The 20,247-nt window shown below is 48.4% G+C and overlaps 1 protein-coding gene across 1 annotated transcript in view; it reads left to right on the forward strand.

Annotated features, from left to right (window-relative positions):
• HSPA4 (heat shock protein family A (Hsp70) member 4) overlaps positions 1-20,247 on the forward strand; it is a 122,385-nt gene that overhangs the window by 13,619 nt on the left and 88,519 nt on the right. Inside the window, exons 2-5 of the mRNA XM_030211745.1 lie at positions 4,051-4,108; positions 4,602-4,742; positions 10,908-11,030; positions 11,480-11,579. Of these exons, the coding sequence (XP_030067605.1) occupies positions 4,051-4,108; positions 4,602-4,742; positions 10,908-11,030; positions 11,480-11,579 (422 nt within the window). The remainder of the gene's footprint in view (positions 1-4,050; positions 4,109-4,601; positions 4,743-10,907; positions 11,031-11,479; positions 11,580-20,247) is intronic.

Here is a 20,247-nt window from a genome sequence, read left to right on the forward strand (position 1 = left end):
GGCTATCAAGAGCATGCCATAGGAGGGTGCTAAAGAATCGATGTAGAGAACTATCCGGGTGCTAGAGTTTTTGTAATCGACTACCCAAATTTCCATCTCCAACCTGCTCAACAATTGGAGTATATAGAGACTGCTAAACAAAGTGCAAGCTCAAATCTTCCTTCTTTAGCTCATGCAACTGCTCTAGTGTCAATTACCGACAAGGTTCACAGCAGCTAGCAAGTCTCCATTGGATCCTAGCTTTTCAGTGGCATCAGGCCACTGGGAATCTGGGCAACGTCACCTAGGTCACACCACAGGTTAAGCAGTGGCTTCACTGGTAACCGATTTGTGGTCTGGGGACTACCATTCCAAATTCCACCGCCCCGAAAAATCTTGACCAACGGATGCATCTAACCTGGGGGGCTCATGTAGGTGCACTGTTTCACATCAGTCTCCTGGAACTTTGGGTGATATGGAACGCTCTAAAGGCCTTTAGAGATGAGCTATAAGCCAAATTATTGAAATTCAAATGGACAGGTTGCAATGTATTTTATAAATAAGCGGCGGGGGGGGGGGGGGGTACCTTGTGTCAGGAATGTGGAAGTGGGATCTAAATTAGAACAATGTGCTCGGAGCCACATATCTAGCAGGAAAAGACCCACATGAGTGGTGTCTCAATATTGGCATAACTACGCAAGATCGATTACTGTGCCACTCTGTAAAAGTTTCACCTTTTCACTTAAGCTTATCATACTTGTGTGGAGGTCAAACCCATGTCTGTACAGCCTCTAATTTGCTTTATGAGAGGTTTGATGTTGACAGAGCTCTTCCCCCCCCCCTCCCCCCCCCCCCCCCCCCCCCCCCCCCCCCCCCCCCCAGGGTCAAACCTTCCAATATTCTCACCCAGCACTTTGCTTATGCACTTACAGTAGTTAGCAACTTAAATTTTTGGATTTGTCCATATCAACACACTTATGCTTAGCCACCAATTTAATGCGCATGTGTAAACCAACTGGATGAATTGATTACAGCAGTTGCAGCATATTGCTTCAAAAACGACAGCTGCTCTGGAGGATGCAGAATGTGTTGAAGATGACATGGAGAAAACCATGACCACTGTTACTTAGTCTGTGACTACTTTTGAAACAGTATGTGCTTTTTATTGGCAGTTCATACACGGACAGAACTGGAAAACTGAAGTCAGACTTGGTCTTCTGAGTCCACAGTGCATAGAGAAAATCCTTTAAAAATATAGGAAGACCGTCAGAAATTAAACTCGCCCATGCAGCTGGCCAAAACTATGGCTGCCATACAGGGTGGACAAGCTTTTTCATTCACTGGGTCTTCACACTGCCATATCTGAGCCCTTAACGCTGACTATCCTTTCTCAAGGCAATGTACAGATAAAACAACAAATTCCTACACACTGTGAACTCCATAATCAACAATAATATCTACTATAATAATTTGCACTGCCAGTGTTCTGAAGCTGACTGACAGGAAGTTGAAGCCCGGTTCATAATGTCTGAAGCCTTCCGGTGACGTCACCGTGTTGCCTGGGAAACCGCAAAGCGTTTCAAGCACAGGCGGACCCCTGAATAGAGAGCAGGGCCACTTTCAACACCTTATCCAGCGAGGGAGTGAGCGATGACCTCCCACCCACTTCCACCCGAGCGCTCTGGGACCAGCCTGTGAGGCTTCAACAGAGAGGGATCGGGACAGGACGAAGGGATCTGTCAGCCCAGGGAGGCGAGAGAGAGAAGGGCGGTAGTGTGCTGCAGACGCAGTCATTTGACCCCCCCCCCCCCCCCCCAAGGCGGCTTCAGTCATCTCATCTCCCGAGGGAAAGTTGAGCAGGAGGATCTCTGGAGAGGCAGCAGGGTAGGAATCACCCAAAACCAGCAGTCGAGATGGAGCCTGATGAACTGACAGGATCCAGCGCTGTTCCCCGAGGCCCCGGCCTGACTGGAGCCCGCCACTGAGCGCACATGTGCCTGCAACTCCGCAGGCACAAGTCGGCTCTGTACCTGGTATTGCCGGCGCCAGGCACTCAGTCTGATCTGGGGAACTTCCAGATCAGACTGAGCACCTGGGGGACCATGAGCTAGTCATGTTTTCTAGATATCCCTAATGGTCGATTTGCATGTAATGGAGATGATAGGCATGCAAATCTCTCATGCATGTTCATTAGGGACATCCTGAAGACATGACTGGCTCATGGTCCTCCAGGAAATTTTTGAGAACCACTGATACAAAGTACAAGATGTAAGTAGGTGCTAGGAGATGACATTTATAATGAAACTGTAGACAAATAAATGGAAGGTTCTAACTAAACTCTGTAATAACCTAGTAATAGATTACATGGAAATACTCTTAAAACAAAAGGAATAAAATATTTTTTCACTCAAAGAATACCAGTATTAAGCTCTGGAACTCGTTGCCTGAGGATATGATAATGGCAGATAGCGTATCTGGGTTTAAAATAGGTTTGGACAATTTCCTGTAGGAAACGTTCCTAGTCTGTTGTTGAGATGGACATGGGGGAAGCCACTGCTTGCCCTGGAATTGGTGGCATGGAATGTTGCTACTAATTGGGTTTCTGCCAGGTACTTGTGACTTGGATTGGCCATGGTTGGCAGCAGGATACTGGGCTAAATGGATCGTTGGTCTGTCCCAGTATGGCTATTCTTACGTTCTTATGACATTCTGAGTTTAAGAAGTGCTTCCCTTTTTATGGTAGAGATCTATAGTAATAACTTATCACGTAAAAAGTCTCCTGTTGCTGATTAAGATTTGTACTGTGTATGTTTGTACTCAGTTTTTTGGCGGAATAGAACATTTTAAATAAGCTAACATTTTAGTTTAGAAATGAATGCACAGAAAAACTAGTCAAACCCATATTCAGTTACTGTTAGTGTCTATTTGCACTTTGCTTCTTCATATCACCTAAATATGTAGCATGAAACGTATAGAAATAGTTTGAAACCACTCCAGTCACACCCTTTAACCATAAAGACAGAACTTATTCAAGGAACAACTATCAAAGCTAATTATTCGGCACAGTCGGTTAATATTTAATGAAAAATATCTTAGGAATAAAGCATTTAATACTGGTATTCTTAAACCAGTGGTGCCTGTACAACCAGGGGAGTCAGAGTGTACCAAAGGGACCTTCGAAATAAGAATGAATGAATATTTTGACACCCAACAAACAGGACTTAATAAGGATCTGGGTTTTCTAACTCATTATAAAACATAAAGCTGTATTTCTCTGTTTATTTCTCTGTTTATTACCCTCCTCTCACCTACCAACACCCATTCTGTTAGAATATCAATGAAATGCTTTGATGTCCCCATGCATACCCCCACCCTCCCACTCTGTCAGTCAAAGTAATACTTTGATGTTTCTCTCATATATACTATCTGCTACCTCATTTGCTTATTTCGGATCTGAGGAAGAAGGGCAACCTTTGAAAGCTAATCAAGAAATGTATTAAGTTATGTCCAATAAAAAATGTATCATCTTATTTTCTTTTCCATGTTTTATTTTGTTTGATTTCTATTGATAACCAAAGGGTTTTGAAATCTGAGCCAGTTATTGAAACTTTCTAATCTAGACAGTGAAAACAGTTGTTAGTTACTGGTAGTGTAACTGTGGATTGCTGTAATTTTAGTTACATGTTAACAGCATTGTTAGCAACTAATAGTTTTACATATGTCACTATCAGTAGTCAATAATGAACATGTGGTTTAGGAAGGAGATGGAGGGTTTCATTGATCAGTTATAGGGCTGCAGGAACAAAAAAAAAAAAGAACCCATGATTTATTAGGTTACTACAGAAAGAAACGCTAATTTTGTCCACACCACTGTGCCATAAATTGGGATTTAACTAAGAAATTTCTCATATCTAAACAAAATGCCCTCCTATATCTGAATAGCTAGCATAACTAGTTTAATTGCATTTAGCCTCCAAGACAGATCTGGCTGTGTGATTGCCTGTATTTCAGCTTTCTTCTGGTTTGTTATCTTGTTCAGCTCTTAACTGAGATGTATTTAATTCACTTTAGGTCGTGTATCTCATTAGGGCCTAAGAACCGTTCCATTGGAGCAGCAGCTAAAAGCCAAGTAAGTACAAGTTTGTTTCTATTGTCCTTATTATCATTGAGTACCTTTTTAAAACATTTCTTGACCATTTTTATAAACCCTTATGTAACTCAGACTTTCTCCACATAATGATACAGAATGTTGGGCTTGCTGGACCACTGGTCTTATCAAGCAATCTAACGCTGTACTTTGTTTTTCTGTCACAGAGTATTCAGTTGGTAATCTGTGGCTCACCATGGACAGTGGGAGTAGTAAACAATGGCCAAGCCTGTTGGGGCAGCTTGTGTACTGATGACCCTGATCATTAGAGGTTTTGGGACATGATTATCAGCATTCATTCGTGGATATGATCCATTACTTATTTTTTTTCCCTCTCTCTCTTTCTCTGTGTTGTGTGGCCATGTTATGCCTATTTATGCAATTCTTGGACCTGCATTGCATTGTGGGCTGTGTAATAGGTATAACAACCTCAATTTGCTCATTTATTTTTCATATTTGTTTGTTTTCCTTGTAGGTAGTTTCGAATGTAAAGAATACACTACAAGGTTTTAAAAGGTTTCATGGCCGTGCATTTTCAGATCCATTCGTGCAGGCTGAAAAACCCAACCTTGCCTATGAACTTGTGCAGCTGCCAACGGGTTCAACTGGGATCAGGGTGAGTAGAAATTTTTGATTAGGACAGTAGAAAAACATTATGACAAGTGCAGAAACTTAAAATACGGACTGTAGTCACTATAGCAGTAATACTCAAGCCTGCTTTGGCAATTTTAGAATTCTTTGAGGTTCATGCCTAGCAAGCCAAATGTGAAGACCTTGGAGGTAATGTTATGTATATGTTCATTGCTGGTTGAATTAGCCATTTCCATATCATCAAGCTGATCAATCCATAGACTGGGTTGTGTCCATCTACCAGCAGGTGGAGATAGAGAGCAAACTTTTGCCTCCCTATATGTGGTCATGTGCTGCCGGAAACTCCTGTATGTTCTCTATCTCAGCAGGTGGTGGTCACACACAGCAGCAGCTCTGGCTAGGCCTCCAAGCCTAATCCTTAGGTTTTGTTGAGGCCTGGGGTTGAGGGCTCTTTTGAGCAAGTGCAAACCTGGTGGTGCCAGGTCCCTCCTTTTCTCCCCCCTCCCGCTGGCTCCGTTTAAAAAAAAAAAAAATTTTAAACGTCTTTAAAGGCGTTTAATTCGACGTTTCTTTAAACGTTCATTGCAGCTACTCACTGGGACACCAGTTCGTTACAGCTCGGAGCGGCAAGCAGGTAATTTTACCTTTTTATAGCGGGCAGGGGGTTCCCCGATTCTTCTCCTCGTGGCATATGGCGTCGGAGGGCGAGGGCGCAAAGGTCGCTCCCCGGATCGCTGGAGCGCTTCTAGAGGGGATGCGGGGGTTTTACAACCTGATTCGCCCTTGATGGGTGACAGTTTAGTGACCGATGAATGTCCCGGTCGTTCCTCCGGCGTGGCGGTTTTTTCCCGCCATAAACGACCATCCCCCGCTCCTCGCCTCCGCCATCTTGGCCGGCCACGCGGCTCGGACGGCTTCTTCGTGGGCCGCCCTTGAGGTTGGAGACATTAATGCCATGAACGCCCTTAATTTGGGCGACGGCACAAGCGGCTAAAGTTAAGCGCCGTTCTTCCCGCGCGGCTCCTTCGCGGAGTTTCGCGCCGGACGCCATTTTGGATGCGCAGCATGTCTCTCCCCCGCTATTGCGAGAGCCGGTTGAGAGTGCGTCTAGGGCTGTTGCCCAGGCTGCGGAAGTGCACAGTCTGGGGGGTTTCTCCCCCGAGTTTGTTTTGCTGCTGCATCAGGCTTTCCTCATGCAAAACGCTGCCCCTGCTCCCTCTTCTGATAAAGAGGTTGAGGTTCCCAGAGGTAAACGCCCTCGGGTTGATTTCCAGGCCTTGGAGGACTTTGTCTCCTCCGATGTAGATGAGGGCAGCGTGTCTGAGGTCTCCCAACGGTCCTTTGCGGATTCCTTGGAGGAGATAGATCCCCGCTCGGATGGAGCGGATGACCCCTCTGCAGCGCGGCTTTTTAGCCCAGAGGATTTGCCCAACCTGTTTTTACAGGCCATGGACACTTTGAAGATTTCCTCTCCGGAGGACGTCTCTCCCTCAGCCCCTGTTGGCTGTGCCATTATGCTGGGGACGAAGCGCCCGCCTAGATCCTTCCACGTGCATGATGCCATGCACACCTTAATTGCGGCTCAATGGGATGTCCCGGAAACGAGCCTTAAAGTGGCTAGGGCTATGTCCCGCCTCTATCCTTTGGCTGTGAGTGAACGTGAGGCCTATCTGTGGCCTACCGTGGATTCTTTAATCACTGCGGTGACTAAGAAAACGGCGTTGCCGGTGGAAGGTGGCACGGCCCTAAAGGACGCCCAAGACAGAAGATTGGAGGCGGCCTTAAGGTCGTCCTTTGAGGCAGCTGCTTTAAGTTTGCAGGCCTCAGTTTGCGGCTCCTATGTGGCCAGGGCGTGCCTGACTATGGTGCAGCGGGCTTCCCCCTCGGATCTTTCCTTGAGGGCTGATTGGCCGGCCCTGGAATCGGGCTTAGCCTATTTGGCAGACTTGCTGTATGATGTCTTGAGAGCCTCAGCTAAAGGCATGGCTCAGACAGTCTCTGCGCGGCGGTGGCTTTGGCTGAAACATTGGTCTGCTGACCACGCCTCTAAATCCCGCCTGGCTAGATTGCCTTTTAAAGGCAAGCTGCTCTTTGGGGTCGAGCTGGACAAAATCGTGACCGATCTCGGCACGTCTAAGGGCAAGAAATTACCAGAGGTCAGGGCTCGGGCTAGTACTCGTCCCGGTACCTCCAGAGGACGGTTGCTGGAAGCCCGTCGGTACCGCCCGGGCAAGTCGGGTTCCTCTGCCCCCTCTTCCTTCAAGAGGAATTTCTCCCCCAAGCAGCATTCCTTTCGCAGAGACCGCCGTCCCGGAGGTGCTCCCTCCGGTCCTCCCCCAGGGTCTCGTACCCAATGACGGGGCCTTGGTCCACGCCCCAGTGCAGATTGGAGGACGGCTGTCCTCGTTTCTGGGCGAGTGGACCACTATAACTTCAGACGCGTGGGTGCTGGAAGTCATCAGAGACGGCTACAAGCTAGAGTTCTGCCAACCCTTAAGAGACGGGTTTGTACTCTCTCCCTGCAAGTCTCCGGTCAAGCTGTGGCAGTGCAGCAGACCTTGGACAACCTGATCCGCCTGGGTGCGGTCGTTCCGGTGCCAAAAAATCAGATTGGCAAGGGACGTTACTCCATTTACTTTGTGGTTCCAAAGAAAGGAGGTTCTGTCCGGCCTATCCTCGACCTCAAAGGGGTCAATCGGGCCTGGAAAGTGAGGCACTTTCGCATGGAGACTCTCCGCTCTGTTATAGCGGCAGTGAAGGCAGGAGAGTTCTTGGCTTCCTTGGACATCAAGGAAGCGTACCTGCATATTCCCATCTGGCCTCCTCTCCAACGCTTTCTGCGTTTTACAGTCCTGAGACGACACTTCCAGTTCAGAGCCCTCCCTTTCGGGTTGGCTACTGCTCCGCGGACCTTTTCCAAAGTAATGGTGGTCATAGCGGCCTTCCTGCGAAAGGAAGGAGTACAAGTCCATCCTTATCTGGACGACTGGTTGATCCGAGCCCCCTCTTATGCAGAGTGCGGCAAAGCTGTGGACCGGGTAGTTGCTCTTTTGAGCTCCCTGGGATGGATCATCAACTGGGAGAAGAGCCAGCTGCGCCCGACTCAGTCCCTGGAGTATCTGGGAGTTCGATTCGACACCCAAGTGGGCAGAGTGTTCCTGCCAGACAATCGGATTGTCAAGCTTCAGGCTCAGGTGGACTAGTTCCTAGTAGCCTCTCCTATTCGGGCTTGGGACTACGTGCAGCTGTTGGGCTCTATGACGGCCACGATGGAAGTAGTGCCCTGGGCCAGGGCTCATATGAGACCACTACAGCTATCTCTGCTGCTGCGCTGGACTCCGATGTCGGAGGATTATGCTGTGCGCCTTCCCGTGGACCCAGCAGTGCGCAAGGCGCTGAGCTGGTGGACGCGGACAGACAAGTTGTCTGCAGGATTGCCTCTGGTGACCCCGGAGTGGATTGTCGTCACGACAGACGCCTCTTTGATGGGCTGGGGAGCCCTCTGCTTGGGAAGGACAGCGCAGGGGCTCTAGTCTCCTGCAGAGGCAAGTGGTCTATCAACCTCCTGGAACTCAGAGCCATTCGGTTGGTGTTATTGGAGTTCATCCCGGTACTGGTGTTGTAGCCTGTACGGGTCCTGTCGGACAATGCCACGGCTGTGGCCTATATCAACCGCCAGGGAGGTACCAAGAGCGCCCCTCTAGCCAAGGAGGCTATGAGTCTTTGCCAGTGGGCGGAAGCGAACCTGGAGCAGCTTTCAGCGGCCCACATTGCCGGAGTCATGAATGTCAAGGCGGACTTTCTCAGTCGCCATACCTTGGAGCCCGGAGAGTGGCAACTATCTGCTCAGGCGTTCTTGGACATCACGAAGCGCTGGGGCCAGCCGAGCCTAGATCTGATGGCGTCATCGGCCAATTGCCAAGTGCCGCGCTTTTTCAGCAGAGGACGGGACCCTCGATCCCTGGGAGTAGATGCTCTTCTCCAACAGTGGCCGACACAAGAGCTCCTCTATGTGTTCCCGCCCTGGCCCATGTTGGGCAGGGTGCTAGACCGGGTGGCAGAGCATCCCGGCAGGGTAATCCTGGTGGGTCCGGATTGGCCCAGACGTCCCTGGTATGCGGACTTGATCAGGCTCTCAGTCGACGATCCTCTGCGGCTGTCAGTGGAGCAGGGCCGGTTACATCAGGGTCCCGTGGTGATGGAGGATCCCTCTCCCTTTGGTCTTACGGCCTGGCTATTGAGCGGCAGCGTCTGAGGAAGAAGGGCTTCTCAGACAAGGTCATCGCCACTATGCTGAGAGCGAGGAAACGCTCTACTTCTACTGCTTACGCCAGGGTTTGGCGTATCTTTGCAGCATGGTGTGAAGCAGGCTCTCTCTCTCCCTTCACTGCTCCAATTTCTTCAGTGTTGGCGTTCCTGCAAGAAGGTCTGGAGAAAGGCCTGTCGCTCAGTTCCCTTAAAGTCCAGGTAGCGGCTCTGGCTTGCTTCAGGGGCCGCCTGAAGGGTGCTTCCCTGGCTTCGCAGCCAGATGTGGTGCGCTTTCTCAAGGGAGTTAATCACCTGCGCCCTCCTCTGCACTCAGTGGTGCCTGCGTGGAATCTCAACCTGGTGCTAAGAGCATTGCAGAAGCCGCCTTTTGAACCCTTGTCGAGGGCATCTCTGAAAGACCTGACGTTGAAAGCAGTCTTTTTGGTGGCTATCACTTCAGCCAGAAGAGTTTCCGAGCTCCAGGCGCTCTCATGTCGAGAGCCTTTTCTGCAGTTCACTGAGGCAGGAGTGACTATTCGCACAGTGCCTTCCTTCCTGCCCAAGATTGTTTCTCGCTTCCATGTGAATCAGCAGCTCTGTCTCCCTTCCTTTCGTAGGGAGGACTACCCAGAGGAGTACTCTGCTCTTAAATATCTGGATGTGAGACGAGTCATCTTCAGATACTTGGAAGTGACCAATGATTTCCGGAAATCGGATCATCTGTTTGTCCTGTTTGCAGGTCCTCGTAAGGGTCTGCAGGCTGCTAAGCCTACAGTGGCAAGATGGGTCAAGGAGGCCATTGCAGCGGCTTATGTGGCCGCGGGGAAGGTGCCGCCTATCCAGCTGAAGGCTCACTCCACGAGAGCTCAGGCGGCCTCGATGGCAGAGGCCGGATCCGTCTCCTTGGAAGAGATATGCAAGGCGGCAACTTGGGCTTCGGCTCATACATTCTCCAAGCATTACCGTTTGACTGTGGCTGCACGGGCGGAGGCCCGGTTTGGAGCTTCAGTGTTGAGGTCAGGGATTTCAATGTCCCGCCCTGGGTGAGTACTGCTTCGGTACATCCCACCAGTCTATGGATTGATCAGCTTGATGATATGGAAGGTAAAATTATGTATAATCATACCTGATAATTTTCTTTCCATTAATCATAGCTGATCAATCCATAGCCCCTCCCAGATATCTGTTCTGTTTTTATTCTGGTTGCATTTCAGGTTCAAGTTTAGTCTTCAGTTATTTCAGAAAGACTTCGTGTTCAAGTTCTTTCACTTGGATTCTTCAAGAGTTGAAACGAGTTTGTGTTACAGTGAGCTGCTGCATTCCTCTCCCCTCCGTTTTACGGGGCTGGATTGAGACATAAATTCTGCCGGCACTCCCTCCCGCTTCGTGCGGCTGTAGGGCAGCTTTGTACCCCTCCCGCTTCGGCGGTGTTAGGGTCAGTCAGCTCCTCCCGCGGTTGCGGTTGCAGGATAAGCCAGATCCCCCCGCATCGGCGGGTGTGGTGTCCCTCCCCCGCTCCGCGGGGATGAGCTGGACGGATTCCCCTCCCCACTTGTGTGGGGATGAGCTGGGTTAATTCCCCTCCCCGTTTCGGCGGTGGTGAGCTGGCAGAGTGTCCCTTCGTGGGTGTAATTCTCTAAGTGCTGGAGTCCCTGCGGATGGAGCTTTGATATCGACATACTGAGGAGTTTCCGGCAGCACATGACCACATATAGGGAGGCAAAAGTTTGCTCTCTATCTCCACCTGCTGGTAGATGGACACAACCCAGTCTATGGATTGATCAGCTATGATTAATGGAAAGAAAATTATCAGGTATGATTATACATAATTTTACCTTGATAATTATACAAGCTTAAAAGTACATAATATCATGAATATGTTGTTTTCATTGGTAAATGCATATATTTTATTTAATACTTGTCTAAACGTTTCCCTATGAAGGTTAGGTATTTGGAGGAAGAAAGAAGCTTCACTATTGAGCAGGTGATGGCTATGCTTTTGACCAAACTGAAGGAAACAGCAGAAAGTGCGCTTAAAAAACCTGTTGTTGATTGCGTGATTGCTGTAAGTAAGACTTAACTTGAGAAACAGATGTAAAGAATAGATTGACTAGTCAAACTCGTATTCAGTTATTAGCATTTTATTTATACTGCATTCAGTGACTAGAGGCATCTAGTTGCCTCACCTGTTTGAGATTGCAGGGTGGTAGATTTATGAGTAACATCATAATATAGTTTTTTGTGGAAAAGGGTGGTAGATTCTGGGAATACCCACCTGGTTGAGGTGATTAAGGCAAAAACAGTGATGGAATTAAAACAAGGGATAAACGGAGGGTTTCTCTATAGAAAATGGATGGATTCACAGCAAAATGTAAATGACCTGCACACTTTAAAGGGCATAGAGGCGTGTAACCTGTATGGAGCAGCAGGTTTTATCTGCTGTGTTACTTTGTTGCTAAACAGAAATTGCAATTTTGTGAGTTGGAATTGTGTGTGAATTTTTTGTGCTTCTAGGTTCCATGCTTTTACACAGATGCAGAGAGGAGGTCTGTCGTGGATGCAGCGCAGATTGCTGGCCTGAATTGCCTGCGATTAATTAATGAAACTACTGCAGGTGAGATTAATCTTGTATGGATTAAGAGGAACCCAAACTTTTGCTACTTGATACACGGTTCCACATTAGGAGTCACCGCCCAGGAAAAGGATCTAAGGGTCATTGTTAATACATTGAAACCCTCTGCTCAGTGTGCATCGACGTCTAAGAAAGCAAATAAAATGTTAGGGATTTGTAGGAAAAGAATAAAAAGCAAAAAAATGAGAATTAAAAAAAATTTCTGTAATTCCCTTTTCCTTATAATACTAGACCAATCCAGACTAGCTAGTTATGTCGATTCACCAGTGGAAAGAGGCAGAGAAAAATAGTTTTTATGATCTGCTACTTGTCATCTATACCAGTCCAGATTAATGGGTTATGTCTTTCCACCTGTGGAAGGAGATGGAGAAAATAGTTCCAAGTAATTTGTCTCCTTAAGGCTATCATACAGCCTGGAATGTTCAGAATTTTCTGTGTCCTAGCAGATGATGGATGGATCATACAGCCTCTCTTGGTGACTGGCAGTTGGCTCCTGTCCCAGCTTGTTTTTGGATGATAGTAGATCCAGAGGTGTGCTGGTAGCCTAGGTTTGGGTATTTATGATGACACTTGGTGGTCCTGGTGTCAAGGTGACATCTAGTACTTCTAGTTTCCTACCTTGCCTGTTAGCCTTTGTGACGAGGTGATGGTGGCATGGAGTAAGTTTACCTGCCTTGTGGGCTCTCTTCCTTTGTTTGTGAACAGGTATGGCTTTTTTTTGTTGTTGTTGGGTTTTTTTTTCTGCCTGTAAGTTTAAGATATTTTTTGTTTTGTTTATCTTGCTGAAAGGATTCTTAGTCTGATTTCCAGGAAAAATTCCAATATGTATAACCTGTTAAAAAAAAAAAACACACACACACACACACACACACTTGGTTTCTATTTTCTTAATTCCCCTTTCTCTTTTCATGGCTTCTGCGGGTCTTGGCATCCTCACATTTCTTCATGGTGACATTATTTCTTTCTCCTGTGTATTTTGGCGGACTCTTTGAGTGATATGTTCTACTTCTGGTTGATTTGACAGGATATTTTAAGGTAGACTAAAATGGTGAAGGGGATGAAGAAAGGCTAAAGCAGCTAGGACCTCGTTAGCTTGGAGAAGAGATGGCTGAGGGGAGATATAAATGTTGGATATTAGTGTTTTATAGATCTTTATCATATTTATCATAAAATACAGCAGCGAGATTCATTTTTGGCAAATCACGTTTTGAGTACGCAACTCTTCATGTAAAACTTCACTGACTCCCTATCAAACAGCGAATCAACTTCAAGGTCCACACATTAATCCACAAGATTATCCACGGTGAATCTCCGGGCTATATGCTCAATCTGATTGACCTTCCAACCAGAAACATGTCTGAATCTTCATGAAATTACTTCAACCTGTATTACCCCAATTGTAAAGGACTCCAGTACAAAACCTATTATGGATCCAACTTCTCCTTCCTAGGCAGCAAAACTCGTTGAATGCCCTCCCCAGACATATCCGATCAATCTGTGATCATCTACTCTTCTGGAAAGCACTAAAAACCCATTTATTCAAGCAAGCCTATCCAAATGACCCAGACTAATCTTATGAACCCATCTACCCAACACATACCCAGGAGACAACGACATTGACCCAGAATATATCTCCCACCTTTACTCCCTTCTCCATTTCTTATCTCTACCTACTTATCTATTCTACTATTCTGTTATACTTAATGTTACTTTCTCTAACAATATTCTGTATTCACTATTACTATGTAAGCTGCATTGAACCTGCTTTGAGTGGGAAAGCGCGGGATACAAATGTAATAATAAATATTTTGCTTACCCAATAGTTCTAAGCAGTTACAATAGAATGATAATTAATTTTACAATAACAGTAAAAATACATTTTTAAAATTGTTTATAATACCCTCTAAGATATCAATTAGAAAATATCCTGTCAAATCAACTTAAAGATATTTTTGGAATAACCAGGGTTTTTTTTATAGCATATTGAAATTGCATATAATCTGTAATTCCTTGTCATCAGCAGCAGATGAATCCATTACGAATCAGGTGTGTCCACCTACCAGCAGGGGGAGAGAGCACTGAAAACCATAGTGCCTTTTGGCCAGCTAGCTCCATCTGCCCTCTCAGTAGCTCCCCAGCAGGGTTGGACGCAGCTTATTCAGCTCCTTCAGAAATCTGCCTGGGGTGGCTTCCTGTGCTTTGGCCAGTTGTAGCAGAGGTGTTTGTGGCTGGTGGTGCCCACTTTAAAGCACATAGGTTCGCCCTTTCACTGCCTTAACCCGGCCCCTGGATTGGTATTCAGGCATATAGGGTTTGCCCTAGCCCTGCCTTCCCCACACTCTTCTATGTGGATGCAGCACATTGGGTCTCCTTTACCTGCCTTTCCACCCTCTTCTCCTCCGGAGTACCTCTGTAGCCTGTTTTGCCTCCAACTTTCCTCATAACGTTAAAAAAAAAAAAAAAAAAAGTCGCGGCTTTGACAGCACTGCTATTTCTGAGGCGTCCTTCTGTCTGTGCAGCGTGACCGGATCTCTGGGACCGGTGTGTGGGTAAGAGAGTCTTGTATCTCCTCCGGGGAGTGCCCACAATCGGACATTTTTGGCGTCAATATCCGCCATTTTGAATTTTCGGCGATGGCTGCGGAGGGTTGTTAAGCGCTGTTCACGTTTGGCAAGCGCAGATCTGCAGCGGGGCTCTGTAAATCATTCTCTTCAGAACGGCCGGGTCGGGCCCGAGCATGACGAGCGATGTTTCTTCCCGCTCGGTGGAGCTGGCAGCGAGCGCCATCTTGGATGCAGGCTCGACCCCCCCCCCCCCCCACACACACACACAGGTGCGGAGGGGGTCTGAGGCCGGAGGGGAGGCTACCAGAGGGAGCTGCTTACCCCGATTGGAACAGGGAGGCCAGAGTGAGCCTTTCCTCCCCTGAGTTGTGTTGCTTTACATAAAGCGTTCAGGTTAAAAGTGCTCTGCCGCAGATGTCTGACTCTGCGTTGCTACCCTTGTTCCCCTCCAGTGGAGACCGACCCGGGATTGCCATCAGGGCTTTTTTTCCCCCCAGACAGCTGGCCGCAAGACAAGCGAAGAAGGGTCAATTCCCCTTCAGAAAGTGGCTGCAACTCCCCCCCCCCCCCCCCCCCCATGGTCGGGCTTGTGTGGATTCTGAGGGGTCTAGTCAGGCCTTCGTTGTCCAAAGACCAGAGGAAGTGTAGGATTGCCCTGGATCCAGAGTGATCCCACTGCGGTTAGGATTTTCCCTCCACGAGGAGCTGCCAGCGCTTATTTCTGATGCCCTGCAGGTTCACTCTATTGAATATCCTGTGATAGGCGAAGCCTCCTCTGGTAATCCGAGGATGGCAAGTACTAAGAAGCCTGCTCGAGCCTTTCCTTTGCATGACTCCATCCAAGCGCTTATTTTGGCTGATGGGCTGACCCTGAGGGGCCTTTGAAAGTTGCCCAGGGCAATGGGGCACTTATACTCTCTCTGTGAGGAGCACTTGGCACGCTTGGCTGTGCCTAAAGTGGATGCCCTAGTCACGTCTGTACAAAAGAAGACTACCCTCCCCAGTAGAGTGAGGGGTCGCCCTGAAGGACATGTAGGACCAGCATCTGGAATCAAGCAATGAAACGGTCCTTTGAGATTTCAGACCTAGCCTTACGGCATCTGTGTGCAGGTTGTTATCGCTTGAGCTTGCCTCCCTTGGTTGCAACAGCATGGGAACAGCCCAGAGGATGGAGCAGAGCCTCTTGCGGAGGTGGCACCGTGGATGGAGTCGGCCTTGTCATTTTTGTCTGACGCCCTCTATGATCTGTCAGAGCGCTTCGGCTAAACGGATGGCTGTGGCAGTGGCCGCTCGCCGCCTTCTATGGCTACAGCATGGGGCGCTGACATGGCCTCTAAGCAAAGGTTGGTGAGTTGCCCTTCCAGGGCCTTCTCCTATTTGTTGAGGAGTTGGAGAAAATTTGTCAAGGGCCTGGGGGATGCTAAGCCCCAGCGCTTACCCGAGGATAGGCCGTGGCCTTCTTCCAAGGGTCAGGCAGTTCCCCCTCTTCCAGACCTCGCTTCTGTGAAGCTAGAAGGGTACCGCCCGGGCATTCTGCTGGGTTTACCTTCACGTGCCCACTTTCAGCAGAGGAACTCCTTTCGCTCGGACAAACGGTCCGCAGCGGCCGGCTCAAAGCCTTGAGTTCATAGGCGACCCTCGCAAGATGGTGCGCCAGCCCACTCCTTGATTCCTGCAGTTGGAGGACATCTTTCCCTCTTTGTCGAGGAATGGGTCAAGATTACCTCAGATCAGTGGGGTTTGGACCTGATCAGAGATGGCTACAGATTAGAATTCAATGCCCCGGTGAGAGACCTGTTTGTGGAGTCCCGATGCAGCTCTGCTGTCAAACTGGCGGCGGTAGTGGAGACCTTCCAAGGCTGGTCGCACCTCGGGGCGGTGGGTCCCTGTGCCTCCCGCCGAGCTCGGCTTACGGCCGTTACTCCATTTACTTTGTGGTGCCCAGCGAAAAGGAGGTCTTTTCGGGCCATACTCGACTTAAAGGAAGTCACAAGTCACTAAAATGCGGCATTATTCCATGGGAACCCTGCGCTCTGTCATTACGGCGGTACAGCCAGAGAGTTTCTCGCATCTCTGGACCTGAAGAAGCCTACCTTGCACATTCCATTTAGCCCCCGCACCAACGGTTTCTCCGGTTTGCGGTGTTTGGGAAAACATTTCCAGTTTCGGGCCTTGCCTTTTGGCCTCGCCAGAGCTCCCCGAACCTTTTCCAAGGTAATGGTGGTAGTAGCTGGCCTTTCTCAGGCGAGAGCGGCCCTGCAGAAGAGAGTCATCATGTAACAGCCAGAGTGGTCTCAGTACTTCAATCTCTGGCTGGGTCGTCAATATACCCAAAGTCACCTGACCCCCTCTCAATCGCTAGGTTCCGGTTCGACACAGCCTCATGATTTGTCTTTCTACCCTAGCAAAGGCGGTACAAGCTTCAGAACCAGGTCCGTCTGCTCCTGCGGTAGCCTCGGCCCCGCGAGCTTGGGACACAGTCTTAGCTGTTGGGGTTGATGACGGCCACCTTCGAAGTGGTGCCATGGGCGAGAGCGCACCTGAGGACTTCTGCATTGTTCCCTGCTTCAACTATGTCTCCAGTTTCTCAGGATTACCAGCGCAGGTCTCACGTGGCTCCCTGTGGCCCGACTCAGTATGAGTGGGTGGCTCTCAGACAGACATGCTGCAGCGAGGAATGCCGCTAGCGCTCCCTGATTGGTGCCTGTGGTAACAGATGCCAGCCTGAAGGGCTGGGGAGTCAAATTGCCATGGAGGGCATGACCATGGTCTCCTGGACATCTGATTATCTAAGCGAGGCATCAGATAGACCCAGCGGAGTGGGGAACTGGCATAAGTGTTCCTTCAGATCTGTTCTAAATGGGGACACCCGTAGTGCATCTTATTGCCTCAAGTGCAAATGCCAAAGTCCCGTGCTTTTACAGCAGACCGGAAGCATCCTCGCTATCGGCGGGTTGGATGCCTTGGGCTCAACCCTGTCTCAGGGCCGTCCTGTATGTGTTCCCGTCATTGGCGCCTTGATAGGGGCGATACTCCTGGCGGATTCGCTTCATCAAGGAGAGGTGGTTCATCATTGCCCCGGATTGGCCCAGGCGGCCATGGTATGGCGGACCTCCGGCGGATGCTGGTGGAGGCTCCCCTTCCTTTGCCTCTGGTACCGAACATGTTGTCACAGGGGCCGGTAACCATGGAGGACGCCTGCCGCTTTGGTCTTACGGCATGGCTATTGAGAGGGCGCAATTGAGAGACAATGACTATTCCAACAAGGTAATCTCCACTCCTTCAGGCCCACAAGCATTACCTTCCGTTGCCTATGCTCGGATTTGGCGCCATTTTGAGGCTTGGTGTGCTGCTATGAGCGATTACAACCCATGCGGGCTTCTGTCTCGCTGATATTGACTTTTTGGCAGGATGGTTTACAAAAAGGCTTTGCCTATAATTCCCTGCGTGTTCAAGTGGCAGCCTTAGCATGTTTTCGGGGAAGGTGGTTGGCCTCTCCCTGGCTGCTTATCCCGATGTGGCACGGTTTCTTAGAGGGGTGCTTTGGCTCCATCCTCCCGTGCGGGGCTCCGTGTCCGACCTGGAACCTGGGGTTAGGTTTTAAAGGCCCTTCAGTGTTCACCCTTCGAGCCACTTAGACGAGCTCGGAGAAGGATGTGAGCCTAAACGACGGTCTTTTTTTGTGGCCATTACATCGGCGAGACGGGGTGTCTGAGCTCCAGGCGCTGTCCTGTCGAGACCCATTTCTGTAATTCTCATAGTCCGGAGTTACGGTACGTACTGTGCCTTCCTTCCTACCTAAGGTGGTTCAGCGTTTCACCTAAACCAGCCTATTTCCTGCCCTCCTTTTCTAGCGAGGAGTTTCCGGAATCTTTTGGGCAATTGCAACTTCTAGATGTGCGAAGGGCTCTGTTGCAATATCTGCGCATGTCAAATGCTTTCAGGACTTCTGATCACCTTTTGTTTTTGTTGTCGGGTCCTCGTAGAGGGTCTCCAGCGTCTAAAGCTACTCTGGCTCGTTGTCTCAAAGAAGCTATTTTTTCAGCATATCTGCTGTCTGGCCGGCCTCCGCCTGAAGCCTTTAAGGCACATTCCACAAGAGTGATTTCTTCTTGGGCTGAACTGGAGCACTCTCTCTTCAAGAGATATGCAGTGCAGCAACATGGGCTTCTAAGCTCTCATTTGCCCAACATTACAGGCTGGATGTGGCTGCCAGGAGGGATGTGCATTTTGGAGCACAAGTGCTGGCGCGTGGGTGTGGCCTGTTCCCACCCTATCTAGGGATTGCTTTGATACATCCCATTCGTAATGGATTCATTTGCTTGATGACAAGGAAGGAAAATTAGGTTCTTAACCATGGTAATTTTCTTTCCTTTAGTCATAGCTGATGAATCCATGAGCCCGCCCTGATTGATTGTGTGTTTGATTAATGCTGTTTTGGGTTCAGTTTTTTTCCTGTAGATATGTTCCCTCATTGGGAGAAGTTGGAAAACAGTCTTCAGGATTTCTGTTCTGTTACAGGAGATTGAGTTCGTCCCTCCTTTGAATTACTGCTCCTGTTCTGGGGCGTTGGTTCGCTGTGAGGAAATTTCATGTTGTTGTACTTTGCAGTGTAACACTGCTTTGGAAGCTTCAAATACTGAGAGGCAGATGGAGCTAGCTGGCCAAGAGGCACTATGGTTTTCAGTGCTCTCTATCTCCCCCTGCTGGTAGGTGGACACAACCCATTCGTAATGGATTCATCTGCTATGACTAAAGGAAAGAAAATTATCAAAGTAAGAACCTAATGTTCCCTTACTATTCTGGGATCTTGCCAGGTACTTGTCGATTCCCTCAGGAACAGCAGGGACTGCAGGCAGGGCTCAAAGGTGTTTGAATACTGGTCACCTGAGGAAAATTTTAGATCGGGAAAGAGATGATGCCTTTCATATCCTTTTGTTAACACCATTGACTCGATAATTTGATAAGATAGTGACAAGTAATCTTGACAAGTGATTGGTTGGTGTCCTTTTGATTAAAGTGACCCAGGATGTCTTGTGATATTTCTGGAGGATTTTCCCTGAATGTAGGTTCTGGTACCTGATCCAGCAGGTCCTTATGATTGCCCACATTCCTTTTGCCTTTTACTCCAAATTGATTTTTGCTTGACTGCCATCTATTGGGGTCAAAGAACATAAAAGCAGCTGGGATCCTCACCAGTTTGTTTTTCTGCTTTCCCCAATTTCCTCTACAACATCTTTTAATGCAGGAACAGCTCAGGTTCAGACACAGCTCTGTTTGAGTCTTGCAGTGCTTGTAGTTTCCTTCTATTGTCATGAGAATGAAAGGAGAGCTCATCTGGAAAATACAGACAATCGCATGGATGTAACAGTGAGAGCCATTCGGTACACTAGAAAGAACACTTTGCAGTGAGAGGAAAGCAGATGAATTGCTGAGCAGTCCTGAAGCTTTTTATACTCCGATTCTGGCAGTTGTCTAGAAATTGTTCGCTTCTTTAGGCAGGGGTGTTGAGCACACTTGCTATCTGCTTGTCAGATGGTGGGGGAAGGAGGACAGGCTCACTTACTGCTTAAGTGGGAGAGCAGGCAGGCTTTTGAGGAAGTAGAGGTGAGGCTGGGTGACTGGTTTTGGGTTGTCAGATTTGTTTCTGGCTGTATGTCTGGTGAGGGGTTGGGGAGAATAGGCTGGCTTATAGGGAGTGACTGCCTGTCTTGGCAACCCTACTCCCTGATTGGTAAAAAAAAAAAATTGAAGGCATTGTGTGTATGGTGGAGAGGGGGTTGACCAGAGGGCATGAGGTTTAGGGTTCTGATTTTTGTGGTCTTTATTCATCAATTCATGGAGCCTGAAAGCAGCCACCGCTCACTGACTTCATTAAAGTATTTCCATTGTTTTTGGCAAGAATTAGCAACTCCAAGCTTTTCTCAGGCTCTACAGATTGATAAAGTAAGATCCTCAAAAGCCAGGACCTATAGTTATGATGGGTGTACTTGAGGGAATTCTGTCCTTAATCCTGCATGTTTGAGAAATTAATCCTTTTGCTATTGTATGTTAATTATGGCTCAAGGATAGTTGTTATATTGAGT

Source organism: Microcaecilia unicolor, chromosome 8 (genome assembly GCF_901765095.1).
Source record: "Microcaecilia unicolor chromosome 8, aMicUni1.1, whole genome shotgun sequence".
NCBI classification, from domain to species: Eukaryota; Metazoa; Chordata; class Amphibia; order Gymnophiona; family Siphonopidae; genus Microcaecilia; species Microcaecilia unicolor.